General features: G+C 31.8%; 1 protein-coding gene across 8 annotated transcripts in view; it reads left to right on the forward strand.

Annotated features, from left to right (window-relative positions):
* CNKSR2 (connector enhancer of kinase suppressor of Ras 2) overlaps positions 1–20473 on the forward strand; it is a 271774-nt gene that overhangs the window by 137799 nt on the left and 113502 nt on the right. For all 8 annotated transcript variants that reach the window (XM_080653010.1, XM_080653014.1, XM_080653011.1 and 5 more), the window contains 2 exons: positions 8936–9069; positions 14205–14416. In XM_080653010.1, coding sequence (XP_080509136.1) covers positions 8936–9069; positions 14205–14416 — 346 coding nt within the window. The remainder of the gene's footprint in view (positions 1–8935; positions 9070–14204; positions 14417–20473) is intronic.

Below are 20473 nucleotides of genomic sequence, written 5' to 3' on the forward strand. Positions count from 1 at the left end.
TGGCCTTAATTTGTAAACATTTAAAAGCATGATTCCAAACAAACCACAAGTTATTTCAAGCCAAAATACAGATAGAAATTTAAAATGAGAGGTTTCCTATGTGATATAATCTTCTATTTAAAAGTTATTCCCATATTCACTTCTTGAAGAAACTAGCTGACAGTTTATAAAATTCTTGTGAATAAGATCATAACACAGTAATAGTTATTTATGAATAGTATGTAAAGGAAGTGTTAGATAGTAATTAAAATGTACCAACTGCATGCCACCTGGCTGATCATTTTTCTCTTTTCCACCCTTTAGGGTGGAAAAAATAGCGAAATTGTTGCATTAGAATTCCTGCATTTTTCTTCAGCATGAAACATCACTCTAAGTATTACTCTGGATGTTGATAAATTATATTTATTAAGAAGCTGGCTTATCTAGGAAGTTATAAATATATAATTCTGGTTGACAAAAGAAGGAAGCTATACATACACTCCAGTTTCAGTCAGGATATAATCTTTAAACACATCATAGAAGAAATTTTTGTCCTTCATAAAACCTGCATTTTAAAAATAGGAGACTATTACCTTTCTTAGAAGTACAATTTTAAAAAATTTAAATTGCCAATTGAAATAGAACACTGCCCATTCAGATTAAAAAGAAAAGCAATATATGAAAATAACATTATCACTGTGTAAATTGCTATTAAGTTCTATATTAGTACCTTATACCATTCTTAGATATTTTTTCCTAAAATCCTAAATTTTACATTACACATGAATGGCCTTATAGACTATAATAATAATGTCTAATTATTTAAAACTTTACTATTTATTTGCCTCAAATTTGCATTATACTTAAATAACAAAAACATAAAATTTTCTAACATTAAGGTCTCTACATTTTTAAAGTGAAACTTTCTAATTTTCAAATGAATACATGTAAAACTGTATTAATTTGTCCAAATACATTTGACTTGCAGTATGTTTATTATTAAAGATTTTTTATAGTCATTAAAGTTCAGAGTTCAATGTTTGACTCATTAAGTCGTAGATTAATAGATCAGACTTTACCATCACATCATTTTATTTTCTTGCTGCATTATAAATTGCTTTGTTGTTACATTCTGTAGTTTTCTGTTGACATGTCTTCCCTTAAGAACCTTCTTCAAACTCTGAGGTGGGAACCCTGAAGAAGAGGCCCATGCTTTCAGCTTTTAGGTTTTCTTCTCTATGTATGTGTAGTTACTTTAAAATTTTCTCTCTAGTCTCTTCTATTTCACATTGAACACCAAAAAGACATTAGTTCTTGTTGATCCATGAACTTTGAGGGAATATCTCTAGAAAATAAATTAATAATTTGGACCCCTTTTTGATTCTTTTGCACAAACTCAAAGTGGAGAATTAAGGTAATGGCAGATAAGAATCAATTTCATGTAAAATGCTAAAATTATTGAAAGACCAATGTTTCTTTTCTGCTACATATACATTTGGTATGTATATTCAAAGCAGGATAATAAAGACTTTAATTTTTAAAATTATTTCATATCCCTTAATTATAATATAATTGAATAGAGTTTTAAGGCACTTTTTATAAGTCCATTCTCACATGCTAAGAAACGTGCCTCATCAGATCACTAATTATATTCACTCATTGCCTATTCAGTTACTCTGAGTATATGTGTAGGTTTACTTTTTCAGAATGCGGAAATCAGATAAAAGAAAGTCAGCATTTATATAAGTGCTTATATGTATAGACATTTTTGTGTTTGCTATTTCAACTGAATTTAGTTCACCTGAAATGTATAATCTAAGTTCAAACCGTTACAGATAAACAATACTGTTGGGGCGGTGGGAGAGACCTGCTTTCAACTTCTTTGCAAATTGCTTCAGAGATTGACTTTTTACAGAGCAAACTGAAGAGTATTCATTTTTTATTGTTATTGAATTTATTGGGGTGACGTTTTAACTAAAAACTTCCTAGTGGTGGTAAAACAAGATCTTAGGACTAAGGGCAATGGTTAAGTCCTCTAATATATATCAGCACCACCAGATCTCCCCAGAATCTATTTTGAAGACCTGAAATTATAAAGACATTGGGAGAGTAATGGAAACTATCTGATCAGAATTTTTATACAATGTAGATTTTGATACAATTAAAAGTGGACAAAACCTGAGGGTAGCAGGATCTGGAGATTGAAGATAGACTTCCTCCAGAGGGGGAAAAGTCAAAGAAATAGTGGGATGAAATTCTTAAGGTGGTCTTGGATTCTTTTGTGACTTTGCCTAAGGCCACATATTTCTCCTAGTGGCTAAGAAAGGACCTCAGATGTGGAACAAGTGCATAATACTCTGGGCAGACACAAGTATCATTCCTATTGTATTCTTCTGATATGTGTACATATATGTTAGGGCTAAAATGCCAATGAACTCATCTAAATATAAATATTCAAATCTGAAGAATTAGAGATTAGGTCATTTCTTTTTACATAGGATATACCAGTAGTCTAGTAAGAATTATTTAAAGTAGAGGTTACCAAAAAAACAATCTGTGGCATTTATTTAGCTCAATATGTTCATTTCATCTTTTTTGTATACTATACCAGGTTTCATTTACCTACTAGCATTTTCAGATAAAATATGGAAAAGTTTGGGTAGCATGTAGGTAAACACTAATACATACATCTTAAAATAAAGAACTGTATTCTAACATAAGGAATAATTATTTTCTAAACTAACAAGTAAATAATTTGTACCTAGACAAATAAAACATAACCTTATCTACCCTGAGGTAGATGATTATTAAGGAATATCACATTTTTAATGAAACAATCTTTACTTCTATAAATATTTTAAAAGGATAGTAAACTCTATTATTACTCAACCACAATGATGAATTTTGATTTGGAATTTCTCTGAAAAAAACATTCATGGAATTTAGCCAAATAAACAAAAGCATACAATTCAGCTTCATACTCACAGAGCAATTTCATTAGTACATTTCATGAAATTTGGCAGCTCTTTTGTTAAATTCTTGCTTTCTCAAACATTTCACAATAGAATGAAAGATACCTTAGTCAAATACTACAAGCAAATTTAATCTGGAATTGAATTGTGTTGTCATCTGCATTCATTTACAAATAGTAGATGTGTTTTACTTAAGATAGAATATGTTATTCTAAGAAAGCAAACCAGGGATTCCCTATTTTCTGAGAGATGTTTTTAAAAACATGTCCTTAATAGCACCTTCTACTAATGTCCTGGATTTTGGTAAGCAGGGTGATCGCTTATGTTCAAGTTCTTCCAATTCAATGAAAACATTTCTGGCAACTGTGGATAAACATCAAGGTATATTTTTTTATGTTTGTGATTTTAAATTAGTGTGTGTAGGTCCTAAAAATCCATGTCATTTTCTTCTTAAAAGAGGTTGTATGGCTGGACACTGACAAGAATGTTGATTGAAATCATCACTGGGGATGAACGATTTTTTTAAGCATTAAGAACCCAGCATTTTTGGTTATAATACATTTCAGAAATGGCCACTAAAATCAATGCTGAAATTCAACATACTGATACAGGTTTCATTCAACACATGTTTATATGAAATAACATCAAACTGTATCATTAGACTTATGTTCTTAAACTGTAATCTAGTCCATAAATCTTATAACTTGTGGTAGTTTCTTATGTGATTTTGTGCTTTTCATTTAAAATTTTACTGCTAGGCATTTTTACAGGATATTTAACTTTGAGAAGAAAATGAAATGGGAAGCAAATAGTCATAGCAGTTTATTCCATCTGTCAACTGGTATAACAATTGAAGAGCATTGATTTTGTTGTATTTCAAATACAGATATGAATGGTTGTAAAAATAAAAAAAACATAAGCGATAATAAAATTTATTTTAATTCAAAGTCATGGTCAGGGTGACCTTTAGTTAACAAAGTTTATGTTTCTGAGAGTTTTGTTTTAAAAGCATGTTTTAAAGAGGAAGATAACTAATATTAGTTAAGATACTAGAAAAAGAAAATAAATTTAAACTAAAAATGTAATTGTGCTGATTGGGAGGCCAAAAACAATTACATTTTTTACATGCTCAAATTGGTAAATAGCTGCAAGCCATTGTCACATCAATTTTTTGTTCACTAAGGTTTAAGCAAATTAATTAAAGGACCTCAATCACATTTGTGTTATCAGCCAAATACTTTCAAAATGTTAACACTGACAACAAAAATTCTTTCATAATTTCTTTTTTCTTTAGTTTCCCATTCTTTCTTTAGTTACTATCCTAAAAAATGAAGTTGACTGTAATTTGAAATAATTGGAAGTCCAGTTTTAATGTTGCAGTATTAATTATGCCAATACGACTGGAGAGCACAAGAATAAACATACTAGTGGTAGTCTCAGTATGTTGTGCAAAATGTGATGATTCAGTGGAAAAAGCCATTTTGTCATGTGGCTCTCAAGTCTATATTAGTTGTATGTTGTGTAACTGTATGCATATTTTATGCACATATGTCTGTATTTTTTAATTGTATACATTACAGATATGGTGTCCTGATCAAATTCGTGGTCAGAAAAAAACAATGTGCGTTTTCTTGGTAGTCTGATAAGAAAGGGAAGATTACATGCTTATAAAAGAAGACTCTTTTTGTATTTATCAATTTGTATTCTAGTAAAATCTGTGAAAAAACAGAGTGGGAGGATTTTGAATAGGTGTGTTTCTCTTAGGTTCCTTTCAAATGACTTACTACTTAAAACTTACCCAAGAGAAAGCATCCCCAATAATTTTCCAAATTAAATCTAATATTCTTTATATGGTCAAGAAACTTACAAGATTGTATGCAACATCGTGCCTCCCAAAATCCAGATTAAATTTTCCCTGGAGCATTTGTTTAAATGACTAAGAAGAGAGTTGCTAACATAAAACAATAGCCTCGTACTTGTGTTGGGAATTACAATAAAAATGTGTTTGAACTGAGTAAGGACGTGTGTAAATGTTCTGTGCTAGAATAATGGGATATTGTGATGCCTTTGAGTCTGTGCTTATTCCTCAGTTTGAATAAAATAAATGGCCAGGTGTTATGCATGATGTAATCATTCGTATTTCAATCGATATTTTCCCCTGAAAGACAAAGCAACTCTTTGTGATCTTTGCATTAGTGAATTTCTGACATGACTACTAGCATGTAACACACTGTCTTAATTTTTAACGTTGGGGCTGTCTTTATGTCATTGCTTTCATCAAGACTCCATGGCTCTATGAAAGCTGGGTCACTCACCAGACAGAGGGACGACTAAATTAAGATATGCTTGCCAAGAGTTGTTAAAATGTTAAACTGTTTCAAGTAAAACCTCAACATCAAATGTGGTTTCTTTAGTATGGAAGTTCTTTTCCTATAGTCCTTAAGGCCTTATGGGTTTCAGAGGTGCATTGATATCTTCCAGATGTGCTCAATTACCTTAGAGATGTTAGAATTGGGAACACAAGGAAAAGACCTGAGCCATGAGAGGATTTAAAGTGAGATTTTAGTGATGCCTTACAAAAGCTGAAAGTTTTATTTTATAGTGATCACAATCTTCCAGTGATGTTTAATCTGGATGAGTAGGGTATTATTACTAAAGCATCATTCATGATTCAGAAGATTTGAGTCCTTTTGACAGTAGTAAGTTACCATTAATTTACCCAATATTATAAATGTACATTTGAAGAGATGCATATGATCGTTTTATTTGGGATTTGAGTATTTTAAAAGGCACGCTAATGCCCCTAGAAATAAATGCATCATAGACGTGTTTTAGAAGAGTAACAACATATATGCAAATGTACCTTCCTTGGCATCTCACTGAATCTGGAAGGAAAGTTTTATATCAGTAGGTTCATTTTGATCTGAAAACTAAATGTTATGACAAGGTCCTATCAGAAAATAAACCCCTTTGGATAAAATGCAAAACTGGATCCTTGTCATACTTGATTGCATACCATAATGGATCAAATTATATTGAAGCTTCATGCTTACTTCAGTAACAGATAAAGTCTTTAAAAACCTTAGTATTTTATCCATAAGTGATGGTAGTTCCTAATTCTCTTCCCATATATATTTTACCGATAGAAGAAGTGGCATGATAAAAAAAAAACAACCCTTTATTTCTATGGCATAATGCTTTTCTTACACTATGTTATGAACAAATGATTGAAAGTAAGGAATATGCCTATTAAAATTTGAATTGAATGCTGAGAGAACACCTTTTTTGATTTAATGGAAGCTTTTTTTGTCACTAGGTGTATTTGCACTCCCTTAAATGGTTATTGGTGGTAGATGTAATTTTAATGCCACTTGTTACAGCTAGAAATTTCTCACTGGTAATTTTAGCTAATAGCATCATTTATACTGTGCTTGATTTAGTCAAAATTTGTCTTTCTAATGTTTTTAAATGCCTTTTTCATTCTTTTAGTCATTGAATTTTGTACTCTTTCAATTCTTGTCCAAAGAGGTTACACTTTCAGGTTATCACAAAGAACTCCTTTTGGGTTAAGTAGCTATTTCCATTTTCCCATAAAGCTTCTACTTTATACCGATTTTTCTATTGCGCATTTTTAAGTTCTTTATTGTTTAATGTATTACATAAGTCTTCTTTTTCCCCCATTGACCTCTCCATTGCGTATTGTCTTTTTAAAATGAGACTCTCAAGCAGAATGTTTACTTTTTTAGCTTGGATTAGCTTGACAAACTAGTACAAATAGTTGACAAAGATATACTGAATATATTTAATATTTACCATGCATTTTACTTGTTACAGGGCATACTGATTAGCCAGATGATGTATGTATGATAAACCCGTTGAAATGTTTTGTATGATTTACCAGTTAATAAAATAACTAGCCAGTTTAATTACACAACAGGATTGACTAATTTTTTTTCTCTGAACAAGTTTTTTTAAACCAATTCAACTTATTGAACCAGCTGGCACAATCAAACTTGTTATCTGTTTAAACATATTTAAGAGTCTTTTTCTTCCACATACTTGCTAATTTAGCTAATCACATTAACCAATGACATAAATAGCACCTCCTTGCTGAAAATAGAAATCTAGAAAAAAAATAGCAATTTAAAGGAAGTTGACATGGCTAATATTTAAATTTCCTGGGAGGGGAAAGGCATAAGTACCCTAGGTAGACAATCCTGGTAATAGTCCAGGCAGAATAAAATACTCCTCATCATGTCCTGACAGAGAGGAAAACAGTTATAAACAGAGTCACATCACAATGATTATACATGTATAATATGTCTAAATACTTGTTGTAAAGAACCCATTATTCAAAGATCTGTTGTAGAGGCATGTAGTACATCCCTAGAATACAATTACTTATTTCCTCCAGCTTCGTGGTGTTCATTTGTGCAGGTGGCTCCTTATTACGTATATAATTTCAGGATTCCCCATTGCCAAGATTTTTATTTCTAAAAGACACACAGAGTTTTACTGGAAACTGTTCCAAAATCAGCATAGTTAAATATCAGTCTTTACTGTGTATTTCCTTAACATCTCAAAATCCCTCAACATATAAAGCTTCTGACTTTTTTACATCATATTATAGAGTCCCAAAATAACTGGTCAATTATTTACCCCTTCTCTCTTTAATTTCTATTTCACATAGTCTAAAGCGTAACCATCATTTTGGCAGAGTGTGTGATTTCAAGTTATTAAGGTGAGCTGTGTAGCAAAGAAGGTAAAAACTGTGCACCGAGCTATAAACTATGTAGCCTACCCTAGTGACCTACATTGTACATTGTACTTATACTTGGCTTTTTAAAACATTTTGTTTATCTGTATGAAAGTATTGTCACAATATAAAATAGTTGTAATATGCCATTTTTGAGTGTCCAGCTATAGACTGTGGGTCTATATAGATATATTCAAATTGTTTTCATACTGGCTAAAATGACATCTGGTCATGTGACGATACAGATCATTTTGTGATCATTATTTTTATATTTGCAATTGCACTATAATGCTTATTTTTCATGTTATTGTATACTTCGCTAATCAGTAAGACCTGTAAGATAAACATGAAAATTTGTGAATTTTTGTTTCACTTTAGGATGGTTTCTTGAACCACAAGATCAGTTTTGAAGCTTAGAATTGGGAGTGCTCTTAAGTTAATGCATCCTGATGTGTCGTTTGATTTAGTATATATACCATCTTAATTTTTAAAAACTTATACTTAAATACAGGCATGAAAATGAGTCTTCTAGATTTGCAACTACAGATTATTTTAAACAATGATAAATGTGTGAAAAGGTGAAATGTTTGTGTCACACTAATCACTATACTTTTGAAGATGTACCATAAAATGACTTTGAGAAGATAGTTGTGTTTACATTTACTTTTAAAAAGTAGGTTTTCCTAGAAAAATACTCTCTCGTATTGGCCTTTCATGGTCCATTTTTGTAACCTTTTCTGAGAATCTGTGACTTTTTGCTAATTTAGGAGTATGGTGTATCTTGGGGGGGCGGGCAGAATTCTGAAATATCTTTCTAATATATCAATCATGATTTGAATGAGCTAATCCTTTTGAAAGTTACTCTTTATTATCTTTCTTTAAAAGAAGGGATTCTAACGAAGCAAATTTAATTTTAATAAGTTTCTGACTGTGACATAAATCTTCTCATTATGAAACACTGCATAGTAATATATAAATATGGTTATACCATATAATAAGGTGAGTTGGGAACTAAGTAGAAACCTCTAAAGTAATAAACTATCTGTGTTTGGAGATTCAAAGGAATAGCCCTGTGTTAAATAACATGCTTTTTTCTTTCAGCCAAGCTCAAAAACTTTGCAGAAATAGATAATTTTAAAATGATAACTCTGTCGTTGTTGTTGTTGTTGTTGTTGTTGTTTTGTGTGTTGTTTGTGTGTGTATGTATTTTCTTTTTCATTTTAACCAGCCTCTTATACCTAGAAGTCCCACAAGCAGTGTTGCCACGCCTTCCAGCACCATCAGTACACCCACCAAAAGGGACAGTTCTGCTCTCCAGGATCTCTACATCCCCCCTCCTCCTGCAGAACCGTATATTCCCAGGTATAAAACTAACCATCATGGTGTTCTAGGAAACTTCTATCCAAAGACTAACCCAATGGCATGTAAACTGTGAAGTAAATTCTCAAGGAACAACTTGAATAGTTTCTCAGTTGGGAATTTGAACATATTCTAGAAAAATCATTGCATTACAGAGAATGCATTTTGGTTAATAACTAATTAATATATATTGAACACTTAATAAGCATTAAATATCTTATAAACATATAATAGTAAAGAATAGTAAAATACTATTAAATAATAATTAGGATTATTTTAATAAGTAAAATATAAGTGAGGCTCTTTGGCAAAGAAGCCCCTAGAAATCTTAGGTTACTTTGAAACATGTCATATATTTTTTTTCTAGAAGAGAAAGTTATAGATAACTTTTATAACTTCTTAAATGTAGATAACTAGAGAGTTTGCAAGAAAATGGCTTGCCTTTAAAGTCTATGTTCCAGATTTCTTGAGGCTGTGTCCCCATTTCATTTCCAAATTCCTACTAGAAATTCCTGGAAGATATGGAAGAATAGAACTTAGTGCTGTAAAGCATATTGTCCAAAAGCATTCTGATACCCATCTTTCTGGAATACAAAGTTATGGGAAAGGACCAGTACAAAAGGGACAGTTACTACCAATCACAAAGAATTTGATTTGGTTTTTAAATTAGTTGTGCAGTCATTCAAAAACAATAATTTAAGGTTTCATGTTTTTAAGACATAATTAATATTAAATTTCTTTTATTTATAAAAGACCTAAAATACCTTGTTTTTATTGATTTTTATTATTCATTGGTACATCTAATGTTTCGTTCTATTAGATATGATGGTACTGACATTTTTATGATCTAAATGCTACATGACAACATGGCATTTTTGCAAATACTGTGTTGTCATTTATTAATAAAACTATAGTCAGTTTTATAAACATTTTCATTTTTATTTTTGAGAATTAAATGTAGCTGTGGGGAAGTATTTTATGAGCAGATGTAATTTACTAAGCTGGTATTCCACAAATATTTATGATATAATTTACAGTCTTATGTTAAATTTACAACCAGATATAAAAATCTGTCTGATATCCTAGTCAAACACAAACTGCATTTTAATTCTATTAAGATAGTGTCTGACTTTCTGAATACTCTTGCATGAAGAGCAATAAAAGCATCTGTGTATCAAATAGGAAATGAATCTTTTGAGTTTGTTTTATTTTATTGCAAATGATTAAGAAGCCTTATTCAGAGAGCTACATGTACAAATAAACATCAGAAGATGTTTTTATCAAATCTATGCAGTGTTTTTAAATGTTCTTTCCTTTTCTCTTGACTAGGATGGAACTTGTTTTAAAGAACATGTTTCCTAGACAGAAAGTATTTAAAATACACTTCAGAAGACAAAGGAGTAAAATCATAACAATTCTCTCTTCAAGGAATGGTGTAGATATGACTAAGGAAATATATAGAAACCAATAAAAAGTTTGAACATGCTATTGAAAAATACTGTATAATATAAGAGGTTAAAGTATCAATATAGCATTACTTTTTTTGTCAGTATTGTTTGAAAGCTCCATACTTTTCAGTAAAATTCATAGAGTGTATTATCTCATTTTAATTGATTTGTAGTCTAGTGTGTAACTTAACACAATATTCTAAATATATTTTGAATCAAATTATTAATTGCTCAGTCACACGGTCATTTTATATAACATAGTCAAAACAATCCATGCATCAGAGTTCCTGTGTGCTACCACCTTGTATAAATTATCAGCATTTTCTGTTTTGACTTGAAATGATAGTTATAGAAGTTTTTGAAGTTGTCATTCTTTTTATAGATACAAACATGGCACTATTTTTCAATTTTCTCATTTTGATTATGAGTGTGGTTCACCTAATTTAATTCATCAGAACATTTGTTTTTTTCTATATTAAAAAGTTTGTTCTGTGTAGCATAGGCATTTTGGTGTTAATTTGAATTATAAATCACACAAATTTTCTCATCTATAATAATAAAAGCGTAATATGCTAATTAGACCAGACGTCCTTCCAGACGAAGCCTGGGCTGCAAGGAAAGCCCAGGTCCCAGGTGCCTGCCTGCAGCCAAAGGGAAGCCCGGGTCCCAGGTGCTGGAGGGAAGCCGGTGCTGGCAGCCGGGGGAAAGAAGGCCTACTCTTGCACAAATTTTGTGCATCGGGCCTCTAGTCTTAAAATAAAAAAGAGACCCTTAAAAATGGTAGGCCTAGTTGTCAAATTAGGTAGATTTTTTTTCATGTGATTAATTCTTTGAATGCATTTATTCCAGAAAAGATAAATGTGGTTACAAAAGTGATCTTATCGCTAAAAGAGAAATCAGTCGTGTATGTGGAGTGAAATTTTGTTAGTTTATACATATGACTTATGAGTATATGAAGTTTAATTATCATAGTCTATAGTGCATTTTTTAAGATGAAAATCAAGAATTTATAGGTCTTTGCACAACTGTGACATTTAAGCACTAATTTCTCTTGTGAATTTTACAATGAGCCATTAAATATAAAGTCCACTAAAGTAATACTCTAACTTTTCAGTTGTTCTATGAGATCCCTTTTAGAGAAAAACTATAGACTTATTAATATGTGTATAGCTATCTAACATTTAAAAAAGGGAAGAAAATACTCCAAATATTACTTGTGTTTTTTTCTACAAAGTTAGATTCTTTATTCAATTCTGCATTTTCCAGATTGCATATATACAATTAGCATATACTAATTATACAAATAAATTAAATATGAAAGATATATATTTTAATCTTTACAGCAAAATGAAGTAATACATTTAGTTATTCAGGGGCTTATGGTGTGAATACATATACAGACACACAAATTTATATACACAATATGTATATCAATTCATTTTTTTTGCAGTTTTTGGTTTTTACTTTTTAAAATTCAACTTTATTTGAGTGAACAACATATAAATGTGTTCAATAAATCGTCCTTGCTGGTAAAAGGTCCCTCTTTCATTTCATTATAGTGTAAGTAATACCAGCCCTTCCAATTTTCTGCCACAGGTGTACTCCTATAATTAGAGCATGGTGAATTAACTAGGGCCTAGTCACCCTCCTATATCAAGCTGCATTAACAGTTATGTCACTGGCATGATAGAAAAGTCTGCCCATTTATAAATAAGTATAACCCTCTTCCAGTGCCACGACTTTGTTAGAGCTATTTGCAAACTAATTGCAATGTCTATTTCTTTTTGATAGAGGACTAAAACAGTAAAAAAAAAAAAAAAATACCAGGCAATTTGTGCAGGAAACGCTTTTAGCTAGCTGAAAATAAAATTCTGCCTGGATTTTATATTTATTTTCTTCATGCTGCCTAAGAACTATATAGTTACAATTTAGGAATAAGCAACACTTTATTTTAAAAATAAAAGAGTGAATGGCAATGTAAATGGCAATTTCACCTTGTGATGAGTTAAGTACATAAGAAAATTTGCCAACTTAGTCCGTCTTGAGAATATTATTTACTATTTTCTACATATTTCAAATACTAGGAATATAGTTTCATTCAGACAAACCTAATCTAAACATTTGCATATGGATACAAGCATAGTATTGTGATGAATTGAACCTCATATTTTGGATTCAGTTTATAAGCTCATCACCATTTTATAGGATGCAAGATGAAATGCAAAATTCCTTCTTTTTGTCTGTACTATTATAAGATTTGTTCTATTGCTTTAAGATTTGTTCTGTTGATTTAAGATTTCAAGTGTTGGCACTTGACATAAAATTAAGTTTTATCTGCTTTGATAGCATTGATGTCACTCTTTAGCATAAAATAGGAAACAATTACGAATTGGGAAGAGATAAAATTAATGACCCACAAGGGAAGGAACATTGGATTTACATCTATAGTCCTATTCTAAAACACAAGCTTTTCTAACAAAAATTTCATAGCTAGTCAGTTAAACATGAAAGATAAACAAGGTTCGATATAGTCAAACCTAAATGAAATATTTCTACCAAAATACCACTCATTAGGGCCCAATCATCTGGACCATGTGAGTAATACAATAAGTGAGTAAGATTCAGGGGTTTCATAAATTATTAGAGAACTTTCTTTTTAGATTCCTATAGAAGAAAAAAATCAACCTGCCATCATCTTTCTTTTTCTTTTTTATTGAATTTTAATTATTCAAAACATTTACATAGCTCCAAATTCAAAACTATATAAAAAATACATTAAAGCAAATGTTTTCACCCCTGTTCCGCCCAGATTTTCCCTTTCCTTCCCCATAAAAATTGGTTTTTATTAGTATGTTTTATCCTTCCATTATTTCTTCTTGAAAATACAAGCAAAACTAGATATTTACATTAATATTCCCTTTCACCTTTCTTACAAAAAGGAAGGAGAATACTACAAACATTGCTCTCTACCTAACTTTTTTATTACAATTATTGGGTTAACACTGGTTAATAACTTAACATCATCTTTAATCCCATTCTTAAACTCTATATGGATATGTAATGAAATTTTCCATTTGGAATGAATTCTGTGAATATATGTATTTACTATTAAATGAGATACATAGAATTTAAATACTGAGAGTATTTTCATTAAGGTGTATTTTAAGTTAATAACAAGCTACTTGACATTCTTATAATATCAGTTTATTTAGTACTGATTTGGTTTTTAAAGCCACAGTGTCCTTACAGAGGCATTTGTTCTTAAACACATTTTTGTTTTTAAGCAGTGCAGATATGTGAACCAACTAGGTAAACTGGCAAAAGGAAGTTAGATTTTTAACATTTCCTACCGTCTTGAACACTAAATGCAATTTGTGTGCTAAGGTGATTTCCTTTATATGGCATAGAGCAGTGTAAATGGACTAGGGCAGGAGTTAAAAGATCTATGACTCATGTCTGGCTGTGTCATTTATTACCTGTGTGACATTCAGGCAACTCATTTAATCTCTCTAAGCCTCAGCATTTTTTTTTCTACAAAATAGGAATAGTTAAAAATTGCCCTATAAACCTCAAAGTTTGGAAAGATGAGAAGATAGAGTGCATGGGAAGGATATTATTACTATTTTAGACATTCTCAGCCATTTTACCACCCTAACACTTTCCTACATTTTTCTCTCACCCTTTCTTTAGGGATGAAAAAGGAAACCTTCCTTGTGAAGACCTCAGAGGACATATGGTGGGCAAGCCTGTGCATAAGGGATCTGAATCACCAAATTCATTTCTGGATCAGGAATATCGAAAGAGATTTAATATTGTTGAGGAAGATACTGTCTTGTATTGCTATGAATATGAAAAAGGAAGATCAAGTAGTCAAGGAAGACGAGAAAGCACCCCGACTTATGGTAAGAGTTCTTAAGTTGACATAAGAACATATGTTTGGAATGGGAATTTTCATTTCTTTTCATGGGCTTTTGAGTTATGAAAATTATTTGGTAGCTTTTATATTTGTAATTGATCTGTGTCTGTCGTGTGCTTATAAGTGAAATTTCAACAATGTGAGGCATGCCATCTAAACTTATTCTAAATTTTCCAAAGAGTAAGCAAGAATAGTAGATAGCATTTTAGCTCATTAATGAAGTGTGGAAACCTTTTCTAATTACATGAAATTTTTATATGTCAGATGTTGCCAAATTGGAATAATTCAAAGTGTGTTTTTTTTTCCTTTTTAAATTGTAAATCTGCTATTGACATGGCTTATTGAAAATAAAATTGTGTCCTTATTCCTCAGGAATTTAAAAAATCTTTAGATAGGCTTTTCTGAGGGCAAATTTCATCTTGATATTTGTCTTTTTTAAGAAGCTGCAAAGCTTGAGTGGAACTGGATTTTAAATAGGAAGAACACACTATTTAAAGCAAAGATGCACCTGGAATGACCATGTCCCTAGAGTTTTGTGGGTTTTTTTGTTTTTAGCTTTGACTCCTATTTTTCCATGCACGATCAAGAAAGTAACCCACTCACAAACACTTAATATTGATATGGCATATCTGAAATATTGGCAGAGAAAGTTGCCTAAAGTTAGCGTACTGAATAAAGTCTCTCGTCCTATTGCAAGAATGAATAGATTTAATTGGAAGTCTATGCTACTCGCTTTCCAGTTTTCAAACTAACCATGTTTAGTGAGGAACTTATACTTGGAGAAGGACGGGAATCCTTGCTGATTAGTCCAGACTTAATCCGTGGGAGCTGAGCAGAAGGAAATTTTAATTTTCTCTTTCCACCTGTCCCCCTTACTTGTCCACAGTGGCCAAATACCTCCCTCCTGTGGTCCCAAAATATTGGTCATCACTTATCTTAATGCACATGCCTTATTTCCTTACAGCTCTTTGGTAATAATTATGTATGAACAGTTTTGTTCAAAATGATCCTAAAGATTAGTAACCATGGTTATCTTCCTTTGTGTTATTCTCTGTGCATGTGTTTTTCTATCATAAGAATAAGCAATGATATTTTATAGCATAGCTCTTCATACTACTTCGGTGACGTTTATTTTGAACTGTCATAATTTGAACATATTTGCAGCTTTGCTTTTTCCCCCTACTATATTTTAAACCTTTGCAATGCAGAAGCCTGCCATCTTTATTATCCCTACCCCTGATCCATTACATAAGATTATTACTTTTATTCATTCATTCCATAAGCACTTATTGAATACCTATTATTTGTCAGTACTATATACCAACTTTTCCTTTTTTTTTATGTCCCAGAATTTTCTGGCTATTTTCTACTTATGTTGAAGATAAGAATGTTTAACCTAAGAGGAAATTGTAATCACCACATAAATTTGATTACTGATAGCTTTATAAAAGATATGTTTATCCCTTCAGACTACAGTTTAAACAAATCATATTTCTCCCAATAAAATAGAATACTATTTAAATTTTAGAAAATATAGATACCCTACATATATTTCATGTATTTTTATAAACAACTTAGGAGAAAAGAAATGTATATATGCTTGAAAGAGGGATAGGAAGTAAAAAAAATAGTTCTTTTATTTTTGATCATGAAATTTTTTAACTTTTGAACCTAAAATATAATATGAACCTTCAATGGAGATACTTATAGATACTTCATTGGAGATTCCCTGGCAAAACCTGAAGAATGTTCCAAGTAACTAGCAGTGTAATGTATTTGCCTTTTAAAAAATCAGATATTAAGTAATAAAACCTACCTGTCACACACATGAATTAGTGACCATAATTTTTCCAAAGACTGGCTCATTTGTTAACTTATCCTATATAATAAAGAGCTAATATGCTAATTAGACCTGATGGCAGAATGACCTTCCAGAATGACCTTTCAGAAAGACCAGTGGGTGGGAGGCGGGGCCGCAAGGCAGCTGGGCCATGAGGCAGCCAGGACTGAGAGGGCCGAGGCAGCTGGGGCTGCGAGGGCCAAGCTCCTTGCACGGATTTTGTGCATCGGGCCTCTAGTTCATCCATAAAATCTGCCATGCACTGATGATACAAAAGTGAATAAAACATAAATCTCCCTTGGAAGGAAGTCATAACCCAGAGAAAAGAAAAATAAAGAGATGCATTGCAGTCACTCTAGGTAAGTAGGAATGTGAACAAAGTTCTGCAGTAGCCCAGGAGCTTAGCTTCAGAGTCTGCCTGGGAAATCACATAAATAGAAGTGATATTTATGCTGAGTTTTTAATGATAAATAGTCATCATTCAGGGTTTCTAAATGCTAGTTATCCCCACCAAATACCTGGCAACTTCTCAAACCTGGGTCTGTCATCTGAGGGTTCATATCAATCTCTCAGCCTGGACCCCAAGTCCCCAATACAAATTAGATCAAATGTTCATAACAAATATTGAAGACAACTTATTTAACCTATGAAGTGGTCCTATTACATTGATCCCTAAAGGTGACAATGTTCTCTTGGATTTAAACATAATGAAAATCAAAATACATTATCCTGCTGAAATATATTGCCACAAAAAAACTAAAGTACAAAAAAGTTCACACTTGATATTTTCTAGAAATTATAGTAATTTAGCTTATTAGCACTTGCTTGATACCTGAAAATGCAGTACATAAGTCCTTTAGCCTTACAATGTTCTACTTAGTTCTTAGTCATAAATGCTCTTAACATGAAGTATGTGAACTTAGTCATCATTACTCTCCTATTAACTTCCCATATTACTCAGAGAGGTTTAGAGTTTTGATTATAAGAGTGTAGACAGGATTTTGAGAAGCAAAGGAGAAACATAATATAGTGCCTAATATGTGCTCTCGATTAAATATATGTACTTATTATATTCTCTTAGTACATTCATATTTTAAAGTAAGTTATATAAGATAAAAATATTTAGGAAAGCTCTGTTCCTAAGAGTGAGTTAAAAGAACAGTTATTTGCCCTAAGCTATTAGATAAGTACAATATGGATCAACAGTAGATGGCCCTTCTAGAAAGTAAGTAAATAATACTTGTTGAGCTTTTATATATGCCAGGCACTGTTCTAAGCTTTTAGAAGGTGTGAATCTATTTAATCTTTACAACAACAATATGAAGTAGAAGCTAATGGAATCTTTATTTTACGGATGGGTTAAATAACTTACCCAACTAGTAAGTGATAGAGCTGGGATTAAGTAAGTACCCATGGATATTTGTTGATTCTGCCAGTGGTACTAGGTGACTAAATGTAATGAAAATAATTTGCTAAATTTTAGGAAAATAATATCCAAAAATTGCATTACTCTTTCCAAATTCAAACATTTGATTTCAAGCAAAAAGAACTTGGTCTGATTTTCTATGTTCTTGTCTATGTTGTTTGGTATTTACTGGCACTATAATAAAATGCATTTACATAGACATGGCCTTGACAGACCTTAGGAAAAGATGCCTAAATTGAGGAGTAAAATTAGCAACAATGTGTTGTGTCCTTTTTAAATCAGAGAACATAAAATAGGGTTTTGTTTCGTTTTGTTTTGTTTTTAGCATAAAATAGGTTTTACTTTCCTAAAAAGGTAGACAAGAATAACTTCTGGAAACACAAATACAGTAGGGGAAGAAACTTAGATAAGTGGTCACTAGAATTAGCTGTCGTATCAGCCATACTTGGTAATCCTATCTGCCTTGTAATTACTCTAATGTGGCCCAGAGATATTCCTCTAGGCCACAGTTTTCTCATTTGTTAAACAAAGATGATAAAATCTGCCTCATAGACTTTTGTGAGAATTTAATGATAACACACTATAAATTGCCTAGAAAGTGGCCAATATGTGCTAGGTATTTATTTTTGCTGTAGTCTTTTTTTACGTAGAAACTTTAGTGTTGCTACGACAATAGATCTTAACTGTTCTCACCACAAAAAAAGAGGGTAACTATATGAGGTGATGGGTGTGTTAAATAGCTTGATTGTGATAGTCATTTCACAATGGATATGTATATCAAATCATCACACTGTATACCCTAAATATATACATCTTATTTGTCAAATATACCTTAATAAAGCTGGAAAAATAAACTTAAAGATCTCAACATATAGCCTGGCCAGGATAGTTCAGCGGTTGAACATCGACCCATGAACCAAGAGGTCATCAGTTCAATTCCCAGTTAAAAGCATATGCCCAGATTGTGGGCTCGATCCCCAGTAGGGGGCCTGCAGGAGGCAGACAATTGTTGTTTCTCTCTCATTGATATTTCTGTCTCTCTATCTCTCCCTTCCCTTCTCTCTAAAATCAATAAAAACATATTTTTTTTAAAATCTCAACATATAAATAATAATGTGACAGCCATTTTAAATTCTTTGAAGAATAAGATGGGATGAATAAAGAGTTCAGTAAAAAATGAAACCTTAATGTGGCAGTAAAAAAGGGGGGCATGACAGTATTAAATCACTTTAACTATTTGGTCTCATCTGCTCATGTTTCAAAGATAAAGGCTCAAATTTGATTAGATCAGTTGCTTGGCAACTTTTCGGTATGGTAATATCTCCCATCAGCTTTCCCTTTTCACTATTCAGGCACTACTTGCCCTTGCCATTCCATCATAGCACATTTCTATACAGATAAACCTGCTAAAAGGCTGGCATAGTTAGCTGAGTCCCTTAGTGGCCATTAGTAGTCATATTTTATAATAATAGGAGGAAAACATGTTTTTTTCCTATAATATCACAGGAGAGTATTGGTTTGAAGGATTCCAGACCTTTTCTGATTTATGGAAAATCCAAGACCTCACAAAAAGCACATGAATACATGCAAAGCCATTATTTTAGAAATGCTCCTCATAAATGCTATTGTGCACATTGTGCATTGAGAAAAATTAATTTCTGTAACATTACACCTGAACATTTTACACTAAAAAACGAAGTACTATGTCCCTTTTAGCCACATGAATAGCAAATGGCTTGAAATGACTTAGAGCAACATATGGAGGGCCTATGGGCAATGACACTGTAAACTGAGTTTTATCAATGTGAGGGGAGGATATTGTCTATAGGTTCCAGGTTACATGATCATACTTCAGTATCTCTTTCTTTTTTGTCTTACAACTTCATTCTATCTTTTGGGCAGTTAAATTATAATTAATAGGATTGTTTCAAACATTTCTTAAAGTATCTATATATAATACATTCACATTTATTTATTTCTGACTACAAGGCTGCTATCTTTCCTATGATTTTCTAATATAAATTATCCTCTTTATCAGATAAATGTCCAGCTATCATTTATCAGCTATGCTGGAGAAAAAAGAAAATAGGATTGTAACCACAGAAAATTTCTGTGTTCAAGTAAAATATATCACTTTCAAATCAGAACTAATAGAGATAGGAATTACTGAATTAAAAATGCAGAAATATGAGATGTGTACCATACTTATAGGAATTCAGTTTCTTTTGATTTATGTAATACATTTCATAAAGACTGTATGTTAGCTTCACACAATAATTTTGAACATTTAGCTGATGTTGATAAGGGACCATGTATTTCATGGAAAACTAGTTCAGCAATATTTTGGCATAGAAATAGAAAATAGTCTGTTCCTAATTTAAAAATTAGTGTTATCACCTAGGTAAGGTACTCTTTCTTAATTTGTGTAATTTCATGGATACAAATATTAGAGCATGAGTTTTGAGGTCACATAGAAAGACCTGAATTTGGTGTCACAGGTTGGCCTTTAATAACTGATTGACCTTGAACTTCAGCCTTAACCTCACTATGTTTTTGTTCCCTTATCTGTAAAATGGGATAGTCATAGTGTTTTTGAGGATTAAGTGAGAGATGTATGTCAAATACTTAGCACTGTTCTTGACTCATAGAAAGGGTGCAAGAAAGCATGCTTAAATGGCATAAAAATTGCTGCTGCTCATAAATAAAAATGTCCCGCCCTAGCCGGTTTGCTCAGTGGATAGAGCGTAGGCCTGAGGACTGAAGGGTCCCGGGTTTGA

This window comes from Plecotus auritus, assembly GCF_963455305.1.
Source record: "Plecotus auritus genome assembly, chromosome: X".
Classification (NCBI taxonomy): Eukaryota; Metazoa; Chordata; class Mammalia; order Chiroptera; family Vespertilionidae; genus Plecotus; species Plecotus auritus.